This window comes from Scardinius erythrophthalmus, assembly GCF_964197995.2.
Source record: "Scardinius erythrophthalmus genome assembly, chromosome: 2".
Taxonomy (NCBI): domain Eukaryota; kingdom Metazoa; phylum Chordata; class Actinopteri; order Cypriniformes; family Leuciscidae; genus Scardinius; species Scardinius erythrophthalmus.
The window spans coordinates 44,400,698-44,414,440 of NC_138222.1; the positions used below are offsets into that span (position 1 = coordinate 44,400,698).

The 13,743-nt window shown below is 34.8% G+C and overlaps 1 protein-coding gene across 2 annotated transcripts in view; it reads left to right on the plus strand.

The window, feature by feature from the left end:
* The first annotated feature begins 728 nt into the window (after positions 1 to 728).
* vps13c (vacuolar protein sorting 13 homolog C) overlaps positions 729 to 13,743 on the plus strand; it is a 54,910-nt gene continuing 41,895 nt past the window's right edge. For both annotated transcript variants that reach the window (XM_081358990.1, XM_081358991.1), the window contains exons 1-10: positions 729 to 971; positions 3,040 to 3,083; positions 3,452 to 3,494; positions 5,846 to 5,941; positions 7,742 to 7,843; positions 9,866 to 9,975; positions 10,093 to 10,152; positions 10,261 to 10,320; positions 10,426 to 10,506; positions 12,708 to 12,765. In XM_081358990.1, coding sequence (XP_081215116.1) covers positions 872 to 971; positions 3,040 to 3,083; positions 3,452 to 3,494; positions 5,846 to 5,941; positions 7,742 to 7,843; positions 9,866 to 9,975; positions 10,093 to 10,152; positions 10,261 to 10,320; positions 10,426 to 10,506; positions 12,708 to 12,765 — 754 coding nt within the window. In that variant the 5' untranslated portion in view covers positions 729 to 871. The remainder of the gene's footprint in view (positions 972 to 3,039; positions 3,084 to 3,451; positions 3,495 to 5,845; positions 5,942 to 7,741; positions 7,844 to 9,865; positions 9,976 to 10,092; positions 10,153 to 10,260; positions 10,321 to 10,425; positions 10,507 to 12,707; positions 12,766 to 13,743) is intronic.

A 13,743-nucleotide genomic window follows, 5' to 3' on the forward strand; every position in this document is an offset into this window, starting at 1 on the left:
TCATGCATTTGTTAATCGGATGATTAATTATTAAGGTCTGTGCCTAAATTATATTTTGTCATTGAACATCTGTGCATGCAATATGGATACCAAGTCTGAAGTCTTGTTTACAGACAACAACAGCTTACAGTGTATCTTTCAGTGTATCTTTCAGTATCTGTTACAGGTTTGAGATCCTAGACAACATGTTTGGGGTTAAAAGATTCAGCACAAAGACAAAAAGCCTCTATGCGCTCAAACATCATAAGATCAACTTGCAACCAGATTCCCAGAGGACCACGTGGACCAATCTGTCTGAAGAGTCTGGAAACTTCCCTAAGGAAAACCACAGCCAGGGGACAAAGGGGAGTTTGATGGATGCATGTGAGGTGGGAAAATGCCATCACAGTTAGGCTACAGTCAGGCCACCGCCCCTCCATCTTTATTTCAGCTAACAAATTAACTATATATGCAGGCTATATCAAAGTATTTCCTATTAATTCAGTCAGTAAATGTAAATAGTTAATGATTAATACATGTTTTCATATTTCAGAATATATTTACATTTATGTAAATTGAATAATATGAATGTCCCACAGAGACAAATTAAAGTAAACAGTAATTTTATTTGAGGTGTCTCTCATTTGGTATACAAATGAACATTAGTCACCAGTACACTTTCACTTTGCAAACATTGTTCTACAATCAACTAGCCGGCCTGTTTATAATGTAATCGCGCGACCCCAGATGCAGACAGTGTGAGTGGATCACCGAATGAGTCGATCTTGGTGTAAACGCCTGTCACACAAGGAGGGAAGTAACCTTATCAAATGCGTATTGTGGCATTTTAGCGTGTTGTCTGCGACAGTGTCGCTGTCGTTCTCGACTCACCATGGTGTTTGAGTCTTTAGTCAGTGATCTCTTGAACAGGTTTATCGGAGATTATGTGGAAAACCTGGACAAGTCGCAGCTTAAGATTGGCATATGGGGAGGTAAGCGTGCATTCGTCAAACAGCTCGTCAACAACGAACGCTCGTCTTTTCCTCTGGTTTGTTTTCTGTTGCAAAACGTCCTATTCCGATATGTAGTGCAAGCTAGGTGTACATGTACTGCAGTGTCCATTAATGTCATTAATGTTTGATTGGTTTCTGTTCTGTAAGAATTGGCAGTCTGTCAAATTGGCGATGAAAACAACCATTATTTATACGGTTTACTTATATTGTTCATAGAGTTTCCGCGCTATTATGTAGTATGTATCACAGTCATAAACATTATTTAAGCCTGTTAATTTCACATTATGTATGCTCGCGCGCGCGTCACACACACACACACACACACACACACACACACACACACACACACACACACACACACGCTCAATTATACAGTTGTCTTATAGATAAGACACAGAAAATGGTTTGAAGTGCACCTTCATAGATAGATAATTATACGTTTAAACGTAAATCATTTTCCAAAAAACTTTTGTTATTTTCATTTTGAAGGGGCTGCTTTACACTTACTCTGCAAATTTCATACTGAGTGGAATTCAGTATTCAATTCAGAGTGTTACATTGTAGGAACAGATTCAAAAATATCTTGGAAAAGTTAAATTCCAAATATCTATTTGGAAAAACCTTGAGCACTACATTTCACTACAGATAAACATCAATGGCTCTATGACCCAAATCACTCCTATCATTACAATACTAATGATACCACTTTAGAGTTTTAGCATGTACACTTTTGTACATTATGTACACAATTTACTGTACAATTGGTAGTATATCTTAATAATAATAATAATAATAATAATGACCTAATTTTATTTATTTATCCACATTTTCAAATATTGCAGCTGTGGTTCAAGTGTAACATTTGCTATAATTAATCAAATCAATGTGCAGTAATTATTCAAAATAAGAATTAATAAGAAATATTATTGCTGGGGTGAGGTCCATCTATTATTCCCATTACCACTGATGGAAACATGACCCTCTCAATTCCCATAAAATTCCCATCTGTGCTTAATCTTTCTTTTTGTGGACAATGTATTGTTAATGTACTGTAGGTTTTGTGCAAATATGTGTGTTCGTTCAGTTGAGTTAATCTTTTAGTATATGCTTTGAAAGGAGTCATACAGTATATCAAATTTCTGTCATTCTGCTGTGTTATTATAGTCACGTTATTGGATGTGTCACTGCCGGAGCAACTCCAACTAGATTCTTTCAGTTACATGTATATCTTCTATTTAAAACTAAATAAAAATCACCAGGCAATTTTTAATCAATTTCATTACTGGATCTTCCGGAAGACTTCTCAGGATTTCTCCAACCATTTAGTCTGCTTAAACTGCCGCCCCTGCAAGCCGGCGTTCATCTGCCACAGTTTTTGAGTGCAAAAAATTTAACCAACAACCGATGGATAGAAGAGTCCCTTCCCTACGTTTTTTACTTTTCCGATAATCCGAATCTGATTTACGCCCCAATATGGAAATAGTAGAAGTATAGCCTATCTGTTGTTACTTTCATTTTATTGCAAGTTTAAAATGGTCAGCTGTTGTTAAAAGGAGAGAAGGAGAGGAGGGAACTGTTTTACTATATTAAACAGTCAGCTTTCATAGGTGTGAGAGACTCCACAGGGGTTTAGACAATCCTTGGCCAAATCAGGATGGGTGCCCTGTTATTTTGTCTGCATGCCGTTTGATAAGGTGCCATCTTTATCCTAGCACCAGATAGGCTGCTCTGGTTGACATTTATTTCTTTTCTGTGATGCTAGTCCAATTATCGTCAATGTCAAAAGTGGCCATTCATATCTGGATTCATTTATTTATGTGTTTCGTGGTAGTGTTTCTTATCTTTGACACTGGCAGAATGATGAGGTTCTGGTATTTCGGTGGATGGATATACTGTATTATTCCATAAAAGTCAAATTGCATTGTCAAAAATTGAACACACACCACATAAATACAGTCTGCAATACACATGCCATTGAATACCTAAATATATAAAATGTACTATAAGTAATTTTTCTCTTTTTTTATTTTTATTTTTATTTTTTTAGGAAATGTGGTGTTGGAAAATCTGAGGGTGAAAGAAAATGCTTTGGTAAGTTTGTATTCGACAATGTTAACCTCATTCACCAAGTTTAATTACTTGTTAGATATAATTTATATATTATTTATTAACAATGTCATGTCTCAAAACTTAAAGGATATAGTAAAAAACATGAAAGAACCATATTTATCTTGATAAGAGAGAGCGTGTTTGTGTATGTAACACTGTGGTCACCTCTTAAGCGCCTGTGGCTTCTGCTGAATCAAGAGTGTTAACACAATGAGATTTGCTGATGTTTCCACAACTAAATTATAATAACTTGATCATTTATATCTATATGTGCACAAAATGGTGTTTTAATATTGTTTGCTTGAAATATGCATTCAAACCCATTTGCCCATTTTATCTTTGTTCTTTAGAGCGAGTTTGATGTCCCTTTTAAAGTGAAGGCTGGTCAGATTGGTGAGTATCCAACTTTCTCTGTGCTGTAGCATGTATTTTGTTATGAAAAAATTATGAAATTTGTACTTCCTGATATTCTGCCTTGCATGTTTATAACCTGTAACCAAGGAGATTGAAGTAGAAAAAAAGTTTCAGTGTTTGGTGTGATGAATTGCACTTCCCATATTGTGCTACTCAAGACTTAACTTTGCAATAGAAGTCAAATAAAAGTCAAAGTTTAAAGTTTGTGGTCTGCTTTCACAGTTTTTTTTTCTTCAACAGATTTGTCTGTTGAGTTGAATGAGTTTTAACAGATAGGCTACTTCTAATTCAGCAAACATTGCAGCACAGATGCCTTGCCAATAAGAAGGAGCTTGTTAAAACAGTCATCAGTTCATGTTATCACATGATCCTGTCAGATGACTTTAAACATCTGCTGGACAGTGTGCCTAGATGTCAAGTTGTAAAAAGTAATTGGTTAACAAGGACGACATTCTAGTCTGAGAATTTCAGTGAAATTCTCTGCATATTTACTACATTTAAGACAATCTTAAATAAAAAGGTCTGCTTTTATTCTGCTTATTATATGTCCTCGATCAAAAGATTTATAGCCATATGTCACCCAATAATCCAACAATCTACATATTTTCATTTTTTCGAGAAGGAATGTTGTTGTTCCACAATGTTCAACTGCTCTTGTTATTTTTAACTGACTCTGATTCTGCCGTAAACCATATTTATATTGTTTAATGTGTGTCATAAGGCCCCTTCACCCCTGGTCCCTTCACGTCACATGTTTTTACTGATCGGATAGCTATCTGATTTGTAAAAATTGCTCCATTTACACTTGGCCACATAAATGTGTCTCTGCAAAATATATCTGATCTTCGATCCCCAAGCTATTTGCAAAAGCAACAGATATGAGTTGCTACTGCATTTTATTTATCACCAGCTAATTTCATAGACTGCAATAGGAGAAAGAGTGGCATCAGCACTGGTACTTTTAATGAAGATGATTGTGTGTTGAGTCTGTGACGCCTTACTTTCACTTTCATTTGTGTCAGTTTGTGCATTTGTTTGCTGAAGAGATACTTAGCTACTCATCTGCGGCGATGCGTTTTGCGGTAGCCCTTGTCATATCTGACTAACATGTCATATAGCCGCGCTCTCACATGTACATTTTTTGGAGGAGTAAAATTTACATGCATCTAGGTTTCAACACCTAGATGCATTTACACTTGTCAAGTTTCATTTGGAATGCGTCTCAAACCACATCCTGAGTCCTGAAGTGGCTTGAGTGATCGGATTTAAATCCGTCTTGAAAGCGTTTCAGAGGGGATTTACTCCTGGGCCCGTATTCATAAAGATTCTAAGAATCCTCTCAGAAAACTCTTAATTTAGCTTAAAAACTTTTACGTAGGAGTCTTAGCTTAAGAGCAATTCGGGACTGATCTGAGAGCAACTCTGAGTAAGGAAAAGACAAAAACTTTTATCTTAGTAAGAAGGCGGGGTTGACCCCGTTGCTATGTATGACACAATCTTTTGAAGACTGTGATTGGTTGGTTGTCCAAGAAGGGGAAAAAAGTGATTTTATGTATAGGGTCTATTCTAAGCCTTCACTTTGAAATTACATGCGTAATTTTTCCTATTTGACCGTTCTCACACACACACATTATATATATAAATCCTTATTTTATTAACCATGCTGTTGATTTCCTATAAGGTATTTGCTTGGCTTAGAATGATAAAAATTGTTCCACTCTTTCGAATTACACTGATTGTTGGCATGTCTATTTAAATGGTGGTTTGAATGTTGGTTTTAATGTATCAAACATGGAATTTTCCCAGTTGCCAAATATCGTAATGTAGTGATTACTTTCATTTTGGGCGCTATGGCATTTCTGCGCTGTGTTGGAGATATTAGCGTGTCTCTAAAAAGATCTGTCACAAACATGATCCCTGCATGATCTAATTTAAAGCGTCTTATTAACTCACTGTCATCCATTGTCTGCAACACATTTCTTCTCCTTCTTCATCTTTCTGCCATTTTCTCCTCTGCTAAAGAAACTCTTAAGCCTCTTAAAAGTCCTCGTCCGTGCTCCTAACAATTTTGACCTTAAGACCTCTTTTAAGGGTTAAGATGCTTTCTGAATTACTTTTTTCTTTACTGGGATTTTTTCTTTAAATTTAAGAGTAAACGCCCACATTTCTAAGAATTTTCTTAGAATTTTGTCACTAGGAGCTACTCTTTGCATTAAGATTCTTTATGAATACGGGCCCTGGTCTTTTCATGATTGGATAGCTAGGTGACAAGGTGTAAACAGGCCCTTACTTTTAACTGAAACATTGAATTGAAAATGTCTGCTCTTTAGGTAAACTGACTCTGAAGATCCCTTGGAAAAACCTTTACAATGAAGCAGTGGTGGCCACATTAGATGGATTATACCTCCTGGTGGTTCCTGGTGCAAGTACGTGCTTATAGTTTTTTGTTTTACTTAAAATGTTCTTAATGCAACACATCTCTTAAAGTGGAAGTTTAAATGTTTTATATATATCTAGGCTGAAGCATCATGCTGTTTATTTCATGGCACTTTACTGCAGTCATTTGCATAATTCTTTCATTTCTTGTTATAACATCTCCTCTTTAGAATAATTGCATGATTTATTTATAACCTAGATGGTTCCCTGCCTTTTAACAGAGGGTGTATACAGTTACTGAATTCGGAACCACATACTAGTATAATGCTCTTACTACCTTTACGATAACTTTCTATGACAGAAGTAGTAGAAATAGTATGCTAGTTTATGGTTCTGAATTCACCAAGCGTCTTGCATTATACACTACTTTTCACTGCACAAAGAAACTTTAATTATTAGTGAAGATTGTATTAATGAAAACTAGACACAAAACACTGTATACTTATACTTTTGATATTTTTAATGAAATAATTTGGGGTGTTATCCATTGACAATGAACAATGCCTAAAAACTCAGTAACTCTTGAACCATTTTATTATCTAAGACTCATTTAAAAATTGAGGATGTTATTTTTATGCCTAGTAAAGCATCAGTTACAAACATACTGGATAACTGAATTTCTTTGATACAGTATATATCTTCTATTTCTACTGAGCTGCTTCAACTGACATTGTCTTTTACATGTTACAGCTGAGTCTAAGTTATTTTCCTCACCTTACAATGGTAAGCCAGGTGTAGAAGGTGGGTAGCGGGGTGGTGGTTTGGGACCCGGACCAATAAGCTGCTCTTGTGTGTATCTGACTCTTTGATTATTGTGGCAAACTTTATTTTTTACCTGCGGTTACAATGTCTAATCATATAAATACAAGTGTTTGTTTAGGTGAGCCTTTGATAGCATGCATTGAAAGTCTCTTAATCAAGTGTTCAAAATTTTTTACCCCATATTTCTTTTGTGCTCTGCTTTATCTTATAAACCGATCAATTGTGTATAATGCATGCAAGTAAAACGCAGTAATCAAATTATTTTTAAAGCATGAAAGTCTGTCTCTGTCTCTGGGAATGAAGACAGTCAAGTTCTAAATGCTAATCAAACGTCGTTGGTTTTTTAAGATATACATAAGCTTTTTTCTTTGGGAGCATATGTTTAAGCCACATACTCTAAACAACATTGCAGAAAGATGTGCTGTGAAGTTTGATCGCTTCAGAATGAGATAACAGAATGAATACACTATCTGTCTAATGGACTGAATTGCCTCAGGAACTCCTCAAACCCTTTTGGTCTGTCTAGAACAAAAATAAGCAATGGCATTTTTTCATTTTTTTTTATTATCTAGGGCTACTTTGCAATTGTCTCTGTCATTACTCTAATGAAGAAGGATAAACAGTGCCAGCATGTACAAGCTTTTTGTTTCTCTTCGATTCGTCTAAAACCAGTCTTTCCTGATAGAGCTTTACGAGTGGTTGCCAAAGCAGAGAATAGAGCCGCATTATAAATCTTAAGTCTGCTTGAATGAGCAGCATTGGACTTCAGCTACTTATGAGTCACAGTGCAAAGAGAGAGAGGTGGTCATTGTAAATGACTTTTCTGTTATTACATGGTTGACTGCTCACAGTGTGTGAATCTATACTTGTTTTTTTCCACGTGTACATCTGTGCGTATCTGAAGACAATGTTAGGTGGCAGTTGTAAAAACTGTTTAGTAATAAATGAAAGACTTCTGAGGTGTGAATGATATTAATGTTGTCTGTGATGTTCGTTTGCCTCTAACGGTGTGTGTTGTGTGTTTGAAGCGATTAAGTATGATGCAGTTAAAGAAGAGCGTTACCTTCAGGAGGCCAAACAGAAGGAGCTTCAGCGCATTGAGGAGACCCTTCAGCTGGTCGCTCGCAGAGGTGAGAGACCACTTTTGTCTGTTTGTTTACACCGGATGTAATAATTTTCTTAAACTTGTGCATAGTCCATTTTTGCTAGCTCTCTCCTTATGGTGTGCAATTTATTCACAAGTGTTGGACGTATAACTTTATTAACGGATGTTCATCAATTACTTTATCCCCATCCATCCATTCATGGTCTTCAGTCTTTTTCAATCTCATTCATCATTCATTCTTCCATTTATTTAAGGTTGCTCAATAAGTCTTAATTGCTTCTGGCTTTTTTGAGGTTTAATCATTACCATCATCTAGCACCAACTTATAGCAGGGATAGCAGTAGTATATGGCAAACCTTTAAGATCACATGTAGAGGGAGTTGTTGTGTGTATGTAACATAATCTAAGCTGTAGGTGTCTGTGCATAAAAAATGGGTTGTTTATTTATTGAAGTAGAAAAAAAACATCAACAGTTATTAATTATTCTGAAATGTGCTTAAACTCTCTTATAGTTTTTCTGGGACTGTCTAACCAGCACCCAGGGGTCCCTATTATTAGCACTTATTTTTCCTAATTCAAACTGTATGTTCTTTTTTATAGCAGATTTCTAAATAAATATTTATCCATCTTTCATATTGAACATTATAATGTTATGATCTCTAAATAAAAGTATTTACACTAAGTTTGGGGTCAGTAAGATTTTATTTGTATTTTTTTCAAAGAAATGAATACTCTGCATGAAACGGAAGCCTTTTCTTCGCTATTGTGACATATTTTCGAGTGAAACAGCTTCTCCAATGACATCGTTGTGATTTGCTATTGGAGTGATCATGTGAGTGACAGGTTGTCCAGCCCTCGTCATCAGAGAAGAGATGATGCTGCTAAAGGGAGGAGAAGTTATTTTGATTAAAGAATATGAGGGCACTTGTTTTTAAAAAACAATGATGTGCACACTGCACAGATAAATTATTTATAATAATTACTGCAGTATTACAGGAACAATAAGAATTATCCATTTTGATTTCATGGTGACTTTAAGCAGCACAAAATTGCTGTCACAGTAATACATTACATTTTAAAATACAGTATATTAAAATAGAAAACAATTATTTTACATAGTTATACTATTTACTATATAAATGTTTTACTGTATTTTGACCAAATAAATGCAGCCTTGGTGAGATAAGAGACTTTTGAAGTTAGGTTTTGATAGTGTATTTTAAGGTTTTGTGTTTTTTATATAGATTTATAATATTGCCCATTTATCTGTGAGTGGCCACAGTATGACAGAATATCAATAGAGTTTCAATATCGGTGCATCCCTACATTCATTGAATCACATCAACCCTTCACACCAAACATCCATCCACCCACCCCTACATTCATTCATGTACTACCAAGCCGTCCATCTGTCCATTCAGATCTCTATCCTTAACAGCTGTGTGTTTGCTTTGTGCTGCATCTGATGGACCGCAGGCTCTCAGGCTGGAGAGTTTGTGTTTGATCTGGAGAATTATGTGTATAAGAATCCACCACGGGGTACGTACAGACCCATTCTTATAGCAGGCCAATCAGACACCCTTCTTCTATTCAAAGAGACATACTTTTTGTTCTTTTTTTTTGAGTGTTTACTGAGGGTGTACATGTGTAGACATCCTTATTTTCCTTCTCACTGCTTGATGTGCTTTTGTGCATTTTAATGCAAGTGTGTGTTTATTGCAACGGTGAGTGTTTATTGCTGCACTATGATTCTTTTCTACTTCACCAACTTTTCTCTCTCCCCCAATGCTGCACTCTAAGACAAAGGACGTAAGCTTAAAAAGCATAAAAAACCCTTTAGGAGATCTAAAAAGTATGAACATAAAGCAGGTGGGTGGCCCGGAGCGACTGTGATCGACTCATCGTGGCAAATATGAGCAAACTTTATTCTGTTTGTTGAATTAAATATGTTTACATAAGTGTTGGATTAAGGGATTGGAATGACAAATAGGATGGGACTAAGATAAACCCTTCATTCATGTTTACTGAATTATTTTTTTAATTTCAGAGAAGCCTCAGGAGGAAAAGAAAGACACGTTCACTGAGAAACTGGCTACACAAGTTATCAAAAACCTCCAAGTCAAAATCACCAGCATTCACATCAGATATGAGGATGATGTAAGTGTTGACTCTCCATACGTGTATTTTTGAATGCAGATGTGGCTTTTAATTGTGTAATTAAATGGTACAAGTTTGTTGAACTTATGTGTCATGCATTTTCTCGCTGTGCTTCAGGTGTCAGATCCACAAAAACCTCTTTCTATGGGCCTGACTCTTTCAGAACTCAGTCTACAGGTGCTCTCTCAAAATACTTTCATATAAATGTCACAGAGTGAAGCAGGCTCTATTATAATTCATTTGAGCACACTCTAGTCTTTAAGTATCAGTTTTTCTCTCTTATAGACAGCAGATGAGAACTGGAAGACTTGTATTCTAAATGAAGCTGCCAAGATCATCTATAAAGTAAGCCAACAGTGTACATATCTTATATTCCATAATAATAAGATTTCACACAACAACTGTGGTTGTGTGTCTTATGTGTGTGTCTGCGTGTATTCTCTACATAAGCTGGGCCGCCTGGAGTGTTTTTGTGCCTATTGGAACGTGAACAGCCCAATATTCTACAGAGGCTCCTGGGAAGAGATAGTGGTAATGTGCCTTTCATATTTCATAACAGCTAAGCTCTTTGGTGGTGTTTATATAGGATTTTTATAGTATTGATCTAGTTTTGAAGACTGCTATGTTGTCGTCAGGCATTGTAAATGGTGCATCATATTGAACAGTTTAAAATCTGATCTGATCAATCAGATTAAATGCAAATAAAAATTCTGTCATCAACTACCCTCACATTGTTCCAAACTGATAAGACTTTCATTAATCTTCAAAACACAAATGAAGATTATTTTTAATGAAACTTGAAAGATTTCTGTCCCTCCATTGAAAGTTCATGCAACCAAAAATTTGACACTTCATTAAGACATTGTAAAAGTAATCTTTTTAAGAAATATATTGGTTTAATCCAAGTCTTATACAATTACTTTATATGATAAACAGATTTCATTTAGGTTTTTATTCAGGTATAAACATTGATTAATGCACATACATTGAGCGCATTAAATATGATAAACGGAAGCTCAACTGTACTTGTTTGATGCACGATAATTAATGAGATTTGATCTTGATCGTGTCAGGCAAGCATGTTTACAATTTCACAGTTACAGTTACACTCCCTTTTACCATATTTTATGTTCTTGACCTACATGTGCTGATTTATATTTATATGTGAGTAAAAACCTGCATTAAATCTGTTCATCATATAAAGTGAGCATGTCTCTTCAGAAGACTTTGATTAAACCACTGGATTCATGTGAATTGTTTACAACATCTTTATGAACTTTTTCAAGTTCTTTTGAGTTTCAATCGAGGGGCAAAAATATCTTGGGTTTCATTAAAAAAATTCTTAATTTTTGTTTTGACGATGAACAAAACTGGAATGACATGAGGGTGAGTAATTGATGACAGAATTTCCATTTTTGGGTCTACTAAACTTTTAATTTAGAAGAAGCACATGCAGGAAGCATGAATTGCATTCGGTATTCTGAAATCTTACCATTTATATTGGTTAGCAGTTACATTGTAAAACTGGGGCTGTGCTGTAGGTATTATAAAAGAAGGACAATAAAAGTTGATAGTAAGAGTTGTTGAGACCCATAATAAAATATCAAATACATTTGAACTTTTATTATTTGATAGCGTGACGAGTATTTATTTATGATCATATCAGGAAGAAAAAATGTCGATTGTAGTTTATCATGAATGTCTTTACTGAAGATCTTTGATGTTGACATTAACTCAGCAGCTGAAAGCTCTTATGGTTAGTTTGTGAGTCAGTCTGAAGACTCTTTAGCTGGAGGCATTATTTGACTCATCTCTAATCAAGGCGTGTGTCTTCTAAGTAAATGCAGTGATGGTTGAATTTGCTTGGATCCTAGCACTTTTTTTATCTTTTAATCTCTTCCTCTCATGCAATCTCTCTCTTATATCTCTTAATCTTTCTTAGTCACTCAGAGAGGCAAAAGCAGTATTTGAATTTGCTCTCAGTGTTTTTTGCAATCAGCTTAAAACAGACTGACTTATTAAACAGATAACAGTATAACTGACTCTAGTATGCACATGCTCTTTGTCTAACTGTCCAGGCCTGAATGTGCTGTCCAACTTCTATTAAAACCCCTACTACATAAAATGAAATCTAAACGTTGGTAATGTTACCTCTGTTTATCTGTATTAAATAACCTCTAAATAAATACATTTACTAATATATTGGTGTATTTATAGTTTGGTTATATATGTATATGTGTGTGTCTTAAAATGGGCACGAAACTGGCTTCAAAACCAAGTAGATTTGATCTAGTTAACTAAGCAAAATGGTGTTTATTCATCATGATGGTGGTTTCTAATGATGTGTTTGAGGGTGTGGTTTGTATAATCTGTGGGGGATGCTATGCTCACTGGTAAAGAGGATATTCTCTGTTAGTAAGAGGCCTAAGTACACAATAAAATAATGTGCTGCACAAAAATGAGATTTCAGCTGTCATCCTTATTGAGTGAGGATGACTTAAAAAAAATACATATTTATTTTCCCCCTCCTGCAACATACATGTGTATGCAGTCGAGACCAAAGGTCTGAGACAGCATTTAAAAAATCTGGGATTTTTTTTTTCTATCTAATCCTAGAAATAGATTCTGAAAGTTTCTTAATTTTATTCATCAATTTACATTTGTAGCTAATTTGTAAAAATATATCTAAAACATATCTAAAATCACTTGATATTGTTTTTTTGTGTTTGTAGGACAAGCTGAAAGCAGGAATCAGCTCAAAAAATGAGGAACTGCGAGACTATCAATACAGTATGTATTGTCGGTGACACTACAAAAAGGTTTCATTAGTTAACATTAGTTTTATACATTACACATTTTACATACATACATTTTAATACAAAACATTAGTTTAATAAAACATTAGTTTTAGTTAACATGAACAAAGAATGAACAATACTTCTATAGAGTTTTTTAATCATAGTGCATGTTCATTTCAACATTTGATGCAATATTTTTTAACATTAGTTATTGCACTGTGAACTAACATGAACAAACAATGAAAGACTATATATTTTGTATTAACTAACATTAACAAAGATGAATAAATATTGTATCAAATGTTAGCTCATTATTAGTTCATGTTAGTTAATACATTATGAGACTTTATTGTAAAGTGTTACCGTATTATCTTATCCACAGAAAGTACATGGCAAATTTATTATTATCTGGCCTTGAGCTGTTTAGTTTAGCTTTGCCAGTATGTTTTGGTGTTGTGCTCAACTGAAGAGGTGTTGAAAGAATATAAATATTAGACATGACATGGCAAAAAAAAAAAAACATGGATGTTGAAAGCCTTATAAGAAGTAAATGGTAAATTGTAAATAGTAAAAATTAATATGGATAAATCATGTTGCACTGTTGCTAATCCTATTGTTTTCATGCAGATTTTTCTGTGTGTGTGTTACCTGCCACAGTTTCTTTTTGATTTTCTATTTAAACAGGCTATGTGATCTCAAACTGCACACATGACACACCTCCTTAAAGCACACAAACTCCAGTAATCACAATATGTACTATTTCTACTACAGCCTCATTATTACAAGTACTAAAGTTAATCCACAAATGTCAGAAAGAGTGGTAATACAGTTCCAATTAACATACATATGAATGCACTGAGCGTTTGCCAGTTAGACATAATGAAATTACTTTAATGATTAAAGGATTTATGACCAACTTCGTGTTAGTATCATAAACCATGGCACTCATCATGATGAACTGATTTGTTTC